The sequence below is a fragment of the Panthera tigris genome, chromosome D2, assembly GCF_018350195.1.
Source record: "Panthera tigris isolate Pti1 chromosome D2, P.tigris_Pti1_mat1.1, whole genome shotgun sequence".
NCBI lineage: Eukaryota > Metazoa > Chordata > Mammalia > Carnivora > Felidae > Panthera > Panthera tigris.
Window position 1 is genome coordinate 21,387,607 of NC_056670.1, and position 13,284 is coordinate 21,400,890.

At 39.8% G+C, this 13,284-nt stretch overlaps 1 protein-coding gene across 2 annotated transcripts in view; it reads right to left on the bottom strand.

Annotated features, from left to right (window-relative positions):
- Nucleotides 1-13,284, bottom strand: part of ANK3 (ankyrin 3) — a 334,814-nt gene that overhangs the window by 101,172 nt on the left and 220,358 nt on the right. Inside the window, exons 1-2 of one of the 2 annotated variants that reach the window (XM_007095800.3) lie at nt 3,434-3,522; nt 2,016-2,139 (exon numbers count right to left, since the gene is read on the bottom strand). In XM_007095800.3, the coding sequence (XP_007095862.1) occupies nt 2,016-2,139; nt 3,434-3,449 (140 nt within the window). In that variant the 5' untranslated portion in view covers nt 3,450-3,522. Of the gene's footprint in view, nt 1-2,015; nt 2,140-3,433; nt 3,523-13,284 lie in introns of those variants that run through there. The other variant, XM_042959816.1, reaches the window with a different exon arrangement.

The window sequence follows — 13,284 nt, forward strand, 5'->3', positions numbered from 1 at the left end:
TGAATGTACCTAGCACAACCCAAACAAAACAGCAACTAGCAAACAAACTGCTTTTCAAATCAAGATTTTTTCTTCAAACCCAGTGAAAGTTCTCCAGTTACTTCATGCATTACACAAACTTAGTTAAAGGAAAGAAATTCCTTAAGTACTCAATTTTGCATTAAGTCACATTTCTTGTCATACATTCAGTTACTTGCTAATTTTCTAAGAATTACAAAAATGATTTTCTAATGCAGAGCAGGAAAAAAACAAGCACATTGCAGCACATCACAGCACAGCACAGCACAATGCTGAAGAAAATAAAAATCAGAAAATGAGTCAGGGAAGGGCAGAAAAACACCATAAAAGTGACATATCTTCTTACCTGATCTTGGGACTAATTTAAAGTATTTTTAGAAAAACACAGGAGAAGTAGAAAGCAAAAAAATCAGACAGGGAAAAAAGAAAAAAATGTTATGGTTGAATGAGTTACACACTTAATGTATTCCTTTTTAAATGTTACACTCAGAATATTTGGTAATACTCTAACAATACTTTAAGAAATATATCAGTGTTATAGTTTTGTCTTGTTTTTTTTTTTTTTTTTTTTTTTTTCAGATTTGCCTCTGAGCATAACATGACTTGCCAATGTAAAAAAAATGAGTTACATATAATAGCAACAAATAATAATGGGTGCAATCAAAACCAGAAGTGTGAAAGCCTTAGGAAAATATGCTGGTGTCATCTCTCCCTGAATGTCAGCCTCTATAATTTTCTATATACAAATGATTGACTCACAAAATGCAGCTTTTACATATCATCTGAGGAAGAGAATCAGCTAGTTATTGGATTACAAAAGCTATTAAGCCTCTAAGTAGAATTTTCCCTTGAGATCCTTTGAGACTCTGTATGTTTTTCAGTTTAACTCATGGCTCTGTATGATTACACGAGATATTACATATTTTTAAACAGTTATTTTCCTCTTGTTATTAATGATCCCCTGTTACACTGAGATCTTAAGGACTTTTATAAATATATTTATAAAGCAAAAATTCTATGAAGTTACATAAGGTTCCAAGTTGTATTAATAAAAAGACTAGCTCAAAGAAAAATCAATTCAGTATCTAAACTTGGCCACATCAACAACACTGAGAATAAACTCCCAGGCTTACTTTGTGGGAAGTGCCATTTACTATTAGACAATGAAACTTTTTACAACAGATCCTTAAACTATAGGAAAATGTCCCCAGGGTTCTAGCTTAGAAAGTTTAATTATTAGCTTTAAAATAACTTGACTGTCAGCAAACATGCTGTTAAACCAACCAGGGAAAAGAAGTCCCCAGATTCTGGACAACGTCCTGTTTCTTTCAACCAGTGTCAGGTAAGTTTGAGCCAAGGTTTTTCACATGCAAAAGTTTTATACTTCAGTTTTAAAGGCTGAATTTGCTACCATTCCTGTCCACGACTTTGGGTAAGTCATTGCAACGCTCCTAACATGTCCATAGTAAACAAAGTAATGCCACAGTTTTAGAGAGATACCCAAACACTTGGTAGACAATTCTAATAAGCTATATGTAATCTTTTTTAGAATGCTCTCTTAAGTTTCAATCATGAATTATTCTTTCAGTGTTAGAGAATAGTGAACAATCAATACAACTATTTCATACTTAGTGGAAAATAAGATTTTTCTTTCACTATGGAACAAAATTTAATTTTTAAACATGGAGACCACACTGACTATCCCAGTTTTATCAGTGAGCTCTTTTGCCATCATGCTTGAAGCATGACTGCAAGGTGGGGAAAAAAGAACCAACACTCAACATGTTCAATCACGTAAAACCAAGGACTGAGAAACCACAAAAGAAAACAGCAGAGCATGTATACCAGAGTTGAGAACATTTGAGAACATTCTACCAAATTCACATCCTCATCCAAAGAGCACATTTGGGGATAATGTGAACAATGAAAATGATTTTGGTTTATGACAAATCATGGTTGTATTAAGGTAACTATGAAAAACAGCAACAATAAAATACCTGGCGGAACGGGCCCCAAGACTAAAGCCCATGTAGCCCTCTGCAGGGAGAGAGTCATCGCCCAGCTCCTTAAGGTCCTGGGGCCCCAGGTATTTGTCCGTGTCACCTGTCATTGCGTCCTCACCTGTGGATGGACAAAGCAAACCACAATCAGAAGCTTCCCTTTTGAAAATGCATTTGTTGTGGGGAAAACCACTCCTTTGATCACCAGCAAATCACTCATTTTCTCATAATCCCCTACCCCCTGGATAATATCTGTAACTGCCATTTAGAAGGAAAAAGCATAGGTAGAGGTTAGTCCATAATTTCAAGAGTGAATTTAAGTAGCGAAAGAGCTCCTGGTGTTAAGTTTTCCATATTAAAATGTCTCCCCTGTCTCATTTCCCCTCCTCAAGCCCCGGCTGACTAGAAGGCTGACTAGAACGGTGGATCTTTTACTTTGGTTAGCTTTCCATGCCTCACTATGACAAGGGCAGCTCGTCTGAATGGACGTGGATTGCAAAATAAGAGCCACCTCTCCATTACCGTTCTGGAAAATCATATATGGGAAGGGAATGGACTTTCTTTTTCAAAATGGTCTTCTCACACACAGGATTCCAGTTCGGGGCTTATGGAAGAAACTAGCAAGTTATTTAATCTGAACTATTACTGCTTAATAGTTCAAGGAAAACCTTGAAACACATCAATTTTGAACTGTTTCTACACCAACCACAGTAACAGCTCAGTGCAGCTGCCCCAGGGCTGGAACCCTACTTGGGAAGGAGCTCTACTTTCTGTAGAGACCAAATGTAGAGACCAGCAGTTTGAAAGGACTGATATAAATTGCTCTTTGCCCATCAATACAAAGAGTTAATTTCGTAAAACTTTTACTAGCTACATATGCACAGCATGACCTCACGGAAAAACCACATTCCAAGAGTGACAGAGCAGGTTTTTCAAATGCCTTTTGCCCTCTGGGACGTTTCCCATCCTTTTCAAAACGTATCACAGACTGTGGAAAAGTTCATTCCGAAAACAGGCAAGCCTATCTCCTTTTTACGACTCTCCTTGTCTTTCTGGACACAAGCATGTCTGGCTGAGAGAGATCTCAAAAGCATGTATGTTATGTTTTCTCAAAGGTAAGTGATTCATCTGTTCCAGCTATATTTTCCAATTCCTTCATTTGCTACCATTTATAATTTCCATTCATTTAAACCCAGGAAACCACAGAGCTTAGCTTTTAAACTACCAATCAAGTCTAAAAATACACTGTCAACTACTGTTTTTGCAAATATAAAAACTAAACAGATCTGTTTTCTACTACTACCCGGTACCAAGAGATTATTTTAAGTAACTATTCACAGCTGGGCTATTTGCACATTCACTGCACATGAAACAAAAACAGCACACACCAAGTACAACTTAAAGAAAGAGCTTACTCTGCGGTAAAGCCATTTCCACCAGGCGGGGCTGATCAAATGTTTTCCTGATGTTTCCAGGAATTCCTTAGGCAGTGATTTAGAATATACCTCCGAATCAGCCCAAACAAACCGACCCCTGGGGGTGTATTCACGTCTTCACCACCACCGCAGAGTCCTGCTCAGCATCTTTGTCTTCTTGTAGGCAGTGGAGGACTTACACATCTTTTTCTACTCATCAGAGTGCAAAGATTTTCGATCTTTCAGACCAGAAAAAATAAAAATAAAAAAGAGCAAAACCTGGCTACACTTAATTGAGAAGACCCTTTTGATCACTCTGCAGACATCCTTTCAAAGCTCCTTCTGATTGGACCAAGAACTCCGCTGGCAAGCCTCTAGCAGGACCGAATGGTGACATAAATGCAAGCCCTTGAGTTATTTGTATGTAAATATGAGGACTGCTCCAGTGTAGACTTTCTCGGTAATTTGATACCAATGCCCGGTGCCTAACCGGGTAACCGAGACCGCCTTAAATCTAGGGAGAGCCGGCGAGCGGGGTGCTGCGTTTAGTCAGGAGGTCACTCTTCTCCAACATGAATGAAGAAACGGCCAAGCCAGGTAGAAGAAAAAAACAGAACAAAACAAAGAAATGGCCCAGGCGGGGAGTGGCAGGGAGCTCCAGGCAAACTTTCAACTTTGTTCTCAGCTGGGAACACCGGGAGCCCTGGTTATTTATGGTCCCTGTCAGGTGGAAGGAGGGGAAAAAAAGAGCCAGAGGGAGGGCCTGCCCTTGAGCCGAGGTGCTGAAACTGTGGGGCTGCGGGAAGCCGCAGCGATTCCAGAAGCTCTCCGAGAAGCGCCTGAGAGTACATGGATCCCCACTGCTTTTTGTCAAGAGTTGGAAGAAAGGAGCAGAAGGAAAAAGCAAGTGAATGTCTGCTTTATTTTGGGCATAAGTTCTTTCGACTCTTTAACCCACTCAAAGGAACTAACTGGTCATCCCTCCACCACCAACCCCCCCACCCCCCCACCCCACCCCCCGCCCCCTTGAGAAGGCTCTGGAGAGAGCTCCCAGCAGAGAGGAAGAAGCATTTGCTGCGAAGGGCAGGAAACAGCCCGGAGGAGGCACTGCTGTCACTTTGCTGTTACGGTGTTTCCCTCCCTCTGGGACTCCTGGCCTCTCTCTGGGTCTCCCGGCCTCCCTTCCCAGCTGCTCCACCCTGTCTGTGTTGGCAAGTGGAGGAGAAAACTAGCAGGAATTCTGCATCCTCCATTTGGGTACACTAGAGAGGCAATTTCAATTTCTTTTTTCTCAGAATAGCTGGAAAATGAGGTTAGAGAGTAAGTAAAGGGTTTTGAACGGTCTTGCTGAAATCAGTGGCATATGGTACTTTTTTCTGATTGGGTCTCTATCTCTTGGGTTGTTATCTAAAGATACAGAAATTTGAATCTGTATAACTGATGAAGTGGGGTACAGATTTATTTTTCCTGGATAAATGCCTCAATCAATGAATCAATGGCTCATCTAATATTAAGACAATTGGAGACCTGGTGCTTTAATTTGACGAGACTGACTGTAGTCAGCACTGTAATTATGCCGCGATAGAAGGAAAGCCATTTATAATGCCTGGTACATATTGAAAAATACTCCCAAGCAAAAGAAAAATTTTCAGTTTTGTAAAGAATGGAAGGGGAAGTCATGGTTAGAATGGATAAAAGGGCTAAACATTAATCTGTTTTCCACATCTGCACTTAAAATCCAAACTGCTTAGCGAAACCTCATTCAACGACTGTTGCTCATTCAAGCTCCCTAACAAGGGCTGCAGTGAACAAGTTCCTTCCTTTTGACTTCTTGGCCAGTCTTTCTCTTTCTCTGGCCACTCCTCCACACCTGTTGCCCTTCTGTCAAACAGAATTATTTCAGTCCCTAGAATTCCTGAAACACTTTAGACTTTGAACCACCACATAGGGTGCACTCTTGATGGAACCTTCACCCCTCTACTTCTCCAATCTTTGACTCTAAAATTCCTCCCATCCTGTACTCACCATCTTAAGTTAGTGGTTCTGCATGTGGGCTTCCCTTATCAGAGTGTACTGCCGGTGAAAACATCTGTTTAGTCTCTCCCACTGGAGAGTGAGATCCCCTAGATTAGGAACCAAATTTTCCTGAGCCTGGCATATTGCAAGTGCCCAATAAATATTTTTGGATTTCATCATTGCTTTTATTAAAGAGTATGGTTTAAAAAAATAGACTCTTAAATACAGAGAGCAAACTGGTGGTTACCAGAGAGGAGGTGAGTAGGGGGATGGGCGAGGAAAATAAAGAGGTAGGTAATGTGCTCGTCTCTGCATCTATGTGCCTTGGCAATGGCAACATAGCACTCTTCTGACAAGTCAAACTTGATGGCTTGGTATACAGTTAAATGGTAATAAGGTTAAGTTTCTATTCTTCTTTGCCCATCCTTCTTAAACTTCAAAAATGGTCACTATGAAACCAAAAGAAGCCCAGAGTTGAAATGGGGTGAGAGCTGTCAATATATTTGGCCAAAGATTAATTAAAATAGCCTTACCACATGGTGAAAACATTTCTCAAAAGGCATGGCAAGTAGAAACAAAGGCAATGGTATTATTTTAAAGCAGTTTTGCACAGTTAGTGCTCTGGATTCAAATCCAGGCTTCGTCATTTACTAATTAGCTGACCTTTGGAGCACTGTTTACCCTGAGTCACGGTTTCAACCTTTACAAAACTGGGATAATAACGCTGCCTTCCAGCCGAAGCCTTCTTGTGGGGAATTAAGTGAAATAATGCACAGAAAAAGGACTTAACCTGCTCTGTTAGTGTTATTCTGTAACACAGCTTTGTCTAGTGCCCAAACATCTGAATTCATGAACTCATGTAGTTAGCATTTAGATTGCTAGTATTGATATTGGTAAAGGCAAAATCCAACCACAGCAGCAAATGTCTCTGCTTTGTACCATGTAACACAAGGCCTGGCTCATATGGACTCAACAAATATTTGTTGATTGATTCAATGAATGAATAATAATAGAACAAACTCACTCTCCTTTCAATAAGCAAAATATTCTATAATTTTGTATACCAAAACTTCGAAAAGCATGACATGAGTTGTGTTGGGTGACTTGTTAACTGTCTCTAATCCCAAAAATATTTTGATTGGTAGTAGCTTCTGACCAACATGCCCAAATGTAGATAAGCTAACAAAGGTAATTCTATGACTGGACAGCTCTGTTATAATATCAAACATATTTAGTTGAAATATATATATATATATATATATATATATATATATATATATATATGAGAACCATGTCTCTTATATTCATGTGTACTGCCTTTAAATGAATTTGGGCTGGGTCAAGTTTTGAACAATAAAGTGCAGGGGAAGTGATTTTGCATGCCGTTTCAGTTTTAGTTCAAGGAAACCTTGCAGTTTCTTCTTGAGTCTCTTTCAAACACTAGTTTGGGGGAAGCCAATCCCAGTGTAAGAAATTTGACTACCATGAGACCACCATGATGTAAAGAAAGTCAAGGTGGCCGTAAGGAGAGGCAGCATGGAAAGAGATAGAGAGAGGCCCAGTTAGTGCTCAGATGTTCCATTCGTCCTAGTGGGGTTGATAGACTATGAATGAAGATACCACATTGAACATTCTGCCATATTACTCCCACCCCAGCTGCTATCTGACTGTAATCTCAGCAAAGATCTCAAGAATCCAGCTGAACCTAATGAATCCACACAACCATGGGAGATGAATAATTAAAATATTGAGGTAGGTTGTCACAGTGTAGTAAGCAGTGAAAACAGAGAGGAATGAGAAATGACAAGGTCCAAAAGTCGGCCAAAGAGGTCACACGCTGATTGCTTAATGCATCCCTAGTGAATTAAGAGTCAGCTCTGTAGTGTGCTACTCAATTAGCACAGACCAAGTCCAGGAAGACCACACTGGTAAATGCCACTAGAGGAAGCCTCATCTATTTAGTATTGACTTTGTGCCTCTTAAAATTATGAGCACTGAAGTTCTCATTGTTAATCCATTTCTGATAATAAAATACCAGAGACTGGAAATGTAATGTTTAAAGAAGAACACAAAACACCCCAATCTATTGTGATCCCACCATTCACCAAATAATAAAAGCTATTCAGAGGATTTCACTTCAATTTTCCAGCTATCTCCTCTTCCTGGTCCTCCTATCATGACTAGGTTAAGAAAAAAGTTTCTCATACCACAATCAACCTTTCAAAGATCCACACCCTTTGACTACCAGGAAATCATGCAAAATAGAATCAAGAACAAAGGAGAGAAAGAAAGAATATATAAAATGATTATCAGGACTGTAGTTGGTCAGATAGATGTATCCTCATTTCTTTCTTTCTTTCCATCATTCATCTATCTATTACCTACCTACCTACCTACCTACCTACCTACCTATTTTTAGGTTTTTAAGTAATCTCTACACCCAACATAGGGCTCAAACTCACAATCCCAAGCTCAATAGTTGCATGCCCCACTGACTGAGCCAGCCAGGCACCCCAGCCCTCACTCTTTTTAGATTCCAAGTCAATGGTTCAGGTCAGCATGTGGTGGAATATACCGAACCCAATTCCTTGCAATCTTTCATTGTGCCCACTAATATCCTTTTTATGCTGAATAGAGGAAACAGTTCTTGGCCTGATATTTGAAAGTGTTTCATATGCCCTAGGAGTTCTTTTCTCCTTTCTTTTTTTACATGTAACTTTTTTTTTAATGTTTTCCATGTTAAGATCATCACCAAGGAATACTTTTGTTGCTTTTCTAGGGGTTGAAAGTTGTTTTCCCATCTGTCTGGAGACAAGAATCATAAAGAAATTTCCTTAAGGTAAGTGTACCAAATTATATTGTCTGAAACTTTGCTCAGAAGTGCTTTATTTCCCTGCTACGAAATGCAGAATTTTCTTCTCAAGGTATGTATTTTGTAAACTTATAGAGTTGCAAGTAACAATACATAACACCTTCAAATGAATTGATAGTAGAAAACCTTCAAATTACATGGGATTACAAAAAAGCTAGATCAGAAAGAATACAGAGGAACATAGTACCTATGCTCTAGTGATTTATTAGGAGTTGGTTTCTTAACAGAACTTAGCAAATGGTCTGGTAGGCAACTAGTTAATGATCAAAACTTAGGCTTATATTTAGCACACTTATTCTGAAAAAAAGTGATTTTTTTTGATCATCACATAGCAAAGAGAAGAAATGAAAACTTTTGGGAAAATAAATCCTTTAAGCATTTCTAGTCTGCATTACAGAACAATAGAGTGAGATCACACCATTATAGTCAACACTTTATCTACTGAGCATTTACTATGTTCCAGGCACTGTATGGTGCTTTGTAAGTATGATCTGAAGCAATTCTCAAATCCACCTTATAAAATAGAATCATTGTCTCCATTTCAATATAAAGAAAACCCAGTTCACAGTGGTAAATAACCCAAGATCACTTAGAATATGAGAAAAACTGGATTCAAAATCAGTTGGTCTGACTACAGAGCCCTACTTTTAACCATTGTAATACACTATGTTATTGAACAACTACTACAAGAAATTGGTAACCAAAATGTAAGGTCCATGAGGGCAAAGTTTTGTCTGTTTTGGTCCATATCCAGTGCCCAGAACAATGCCTGGCACATAGTTGGTGCTCAATAAATCTGTGCAATGAAAATTCAGTGATTGCCTTTGGAGATAGCAACTATATTACTGGAGTGAGGAGAAGGAGGGAGACTTACTTTTCACCGTAAACTCTTGTACCTTGGGAATTTTATACCATGTGCATCTATCACCTATTCAAAAAATGAATAAAATTAACAAAATAAAACAAAACAAAATACAGGGACTGCAGATAAATCAGATAGGCTGTGTTCCATACAGCAGAACTGGTATTTGGACATACACAGGTCTGCCAGGTAGATATTAAGATGTGTATGTGCACCAGCAAATATTTGGCAAATGTGGAGAGAAAACTTAGTTACGATATTCAACCTTACTATTTAAGAGATGGACCAGAAAAAATAAAACAACAAGGCAAGAGGAAGGAGATACACATTATTAATGTGGTACTTGTAGTAGCTTCCCATTGTTCTAAAATGGTGGTTCTCAACCTGTAGGATGCATTATAATCACCTGAAAATTTACAATTACACAAGTTCCCAAGTTCTGGTCCTAATCACTTCTGGTCCAAAATCGCACTGTTTTAAAGGATGCTTACAAATAAATGACAGTTATCTAATGGCAGTATTGATTCTGCAGAATTAAGTGTCTATTTTCCTGGTGGGAATTTCTAGAGTAATTGACATAGCTTCAGCAACTGAATTCAAAGAATTGAGTGCAGTGTTTCTAAATTGCCATGTGTATGTTTGCATCATCCGAGAACCTTGTAGAACTGTAGATGCTGATTCTGCAGGTCTGAGGCAGACCCTGAGATCCTGCATGTATCACAAGCTCCCAGGTGACTGCAAACCACACTTTGGGCAGTGAGACAGTAGAGCCCCAGACTAGGATCTGCTATGAGTAAAGCCAACTACTGCCTTTGAGGCATTTTGTCTCCGATAAAGAAGCTAAGACCAAAACACAAACAATAATAGAAATACTATACTACTACTCCATACTTTACTCAGTGCTTTGCATGTGTGAAGCACTGTGCTAACTGAGCACTTCATATGCACTTATACACATGTCTCATTTACTTCTCAACCCCACAAAGCAAATACTCTTACTTCCCTTTTCTAGATGAAGACATAGATATGGAAAGGTTCCGTTATTTTTCAAAGCTCACATATCTAGTTAGTGGTAGAGTCTGGATTAGAACCCACACAGTTAGGTGGCAGAGCCCAAGCTCTTCACCACCACACCAGTGTCAGAGGATGTGCAAGAGAAATGATGAAAGTATCCAAGAGCTCACAGGAAGAGGGCATCACATTGGACTGAGGAGACGTGGCAGATGTTGAATGGAGGTGTGTGAGTAAAGACAAGCAGAGAGGAGTGGAAGTGGGAAGTCGGCCATCCCAGCCAGTGGATGTGGCATGACAGGGAAAGGATGGGAATGTTCTGAGAACAGCAAGCAGCCAATTTTACTAAAGTGAGAGTCAACTGAGTTGTGGGAAGTGATGGCCATGTTGGGCCATGTTTTTAGGGTCTCTGAAGTTGGATTATAGAATAACCATTGCGATCCAAGTGACAAGCAACTGTATGTCCACTGTATGTCCATCAGTGGGTGAAAATGCAATCATTTTATTTGAACCCCCCCACCCACACACACACACAGAAACTGGAGACCCAAACCCTCAAAGTTCTCCCTCTTCTTCTCATCTTCTCCCACCCTAATTCTTTTTTTTTTTTTTTGAGGGGGGTGAAAATGCAATCACTTTATTTGACCCCCCCCCCACACACACAAACACAAACTGGAGACCCAAACCCTCTTCCTCTCATCTTCTCCCACCCTAATTCTTTTTTTTTTTTTTTAATATTTATTTATTTACTTTGAGAGAAAGAGTGAGAAACTGTAAGAGTGGGGGCGGGGTGGGCAGAGAGAGAGACAGAGAGAGAGAGAGAGCTAGCTATAGGGCTCGATCTCACGAACCTCGAGATCATGACCTGAGCTGCAATCAAGAGTCAGGATGCTTAGCCAACCAAGCCACCCAGGAACCCCTCTCCCATCCTAATTCTAATCCTATAGCAGGAAGCAGGATTCACTGATATTTGCCTGTTTCATAAAAACAAGAAAAAAAAAAAGACTCAGCTGTTTATTGAGCACCTACTATATGCTGGTCACTGTTCTACATGCTTAGTATGTTATTTCTTTCCATCTTCTCAGCAATTCCATGTGGTATAATTAACCATTTAGAGATGAGACAAATAAGACTCAGCATATTTTATTTTTTGAAGGTTCAAATAAGGGACATAAAATACAGATAACTTTGAAGAGAAAACAGTTTCCATCAACGCAAAGCATTAATCAAAAGATGTCTGTCTCCCCTCATGTTAGACAATAAATTTTCAGCATGGAGAATCCAAATGACTATATTTTGCTCACAAGTCTTTTCTCTCCTTCCCCTGATATTTTTAGTCTCAGAAAAAGCGAGGGAGCGGGAAACGCATGGAGGAGGAGTGTGGTAATAGTAGAAGCCTGATGCACTCGGTCTCGTTCTCAGTGTCTGATTCGATCCCAGAGTTACACAATGAGCAATGGGAAGTTACTCAGATTCCAGATCTGCACGTATTTCACCTTTCATTTTGTAGTTTGGGGCAAGAGCTTGGATTAAGCAAGGTTTCCTGTGAACATCTGACAGACTGATAAAGAGGGAGTGACATACGGCTCGTGCAATTGCTCCACGCAGGTGAAGAGGTCGTGTGTGTGGCACAGGCTCTTCCGTGTTAGGCTGGAGGCCCAGCTCAGGACTCCATTACCTTCGAGAAGGGGTGGAGGCTCCGGGAGAGGCTGCAGCCCCAGGCCAGGTAAAGAACAGAGCTCCCTCCCTCAGCCTGGAAGCAGCAGATGCTGGGCCTTCCCTTGAGCCTTTTGTTTTCCAGCATCTCCTAGCAATGGTACTAGGTTCTTTCAGAACAGTTTACCAACTACATTCTGGAATACATATAATGCTTTCTTGCTTTCCTTCTCAAAATATGTGAGAACAATGGGTAAGTTGAGACAACAGTTAGATGAGCAGTGGGTGAAATAGGTGGTCTTAAGAAGGCTAAGGAAGTGTGTGTCATTAAGGGGTTCATGTACTTCTTGTGGGAAGCCATGTGCCACACTCTGCCTGCTTTTTCCCAAGCTCTAGGTGTTCATAAGAGCCAGCCTTCCCAGGTGGCCAAAGAGAAATCAGGCTTGACTGGCAAAGTTTGCACATCTCTTAACCAACAAGAACAAGTTGCTGTTATCCCACAGAACAAATGACTCTTTCTGCTCAGGCTAGTTTTTTTTGTTTTGTTTTGTTTTGTTTTGTTTTGTTTTGTTTTGTTTTAAAGAGTAAACAAAGTCCATTTGATTCTTTACTCTCAAACATTATTCTATTCTTTGTGGCTAGATGTGCTTCTTTTTAAAAACTGGATCACAGTTTTTAAACTGTTCCTTAATCCAAGCTAGATATAGTTTCTAAATAAGCATGCATGACTCAGTCTTGGAACTCTTCCAGATGTAGCAATGAAAAATGTCCCCTGTGATCTTGGTTGGGTTAATAAACAAACTCATCCCAGAAAGGAAAACGATTTCAGTGTCCTTCCTGTGAAGAGGTAGAAAAAGACAATGTTGGGACAGACACTATAACTTTTTCATATTCTTATCATTCTTATCAATATACCTTAACTCTCATCCAGAAACTGCCCTCTGTCATCTCAGTAAGATGACACTGACTTGGTCACATAAACTTCTGAGACTAGAGATAGAAAGCAGGTAGAAAGAAGTACAAGGTTACTTACCCTGTTCTCATTATCTAAAATCTATGCTCCTTGTAAACAAGACTAGACAATGAATAAATCACTAGCCACAAACTAGCCCAGTGAAATCAGGCACTAAAATGTTGGTTCTCACTTAGAGAGAAATTAGGTAGCTTAATTCAAGGTGGTCATGTCCATCATGCCAATTGATTCTTTCCTCTATTTATTCTTTGTTGGCTATTTGTCTAGCTTCAACCCAAAATCCAGACCTCAGTAGTGTCAGCTGTTCCTTATTTAGGTGTGTAAGGACAGTGTGTGCACAACAGGAACATATTCACTGTTCTAGGAATAAAGGAGTATCAGGAGCTCCTATGCTTTGTGAGCAAGCATTTGGCCTCTTCCACATGTTATATATATTTCCTACCTCCACCTGAAATATGTGT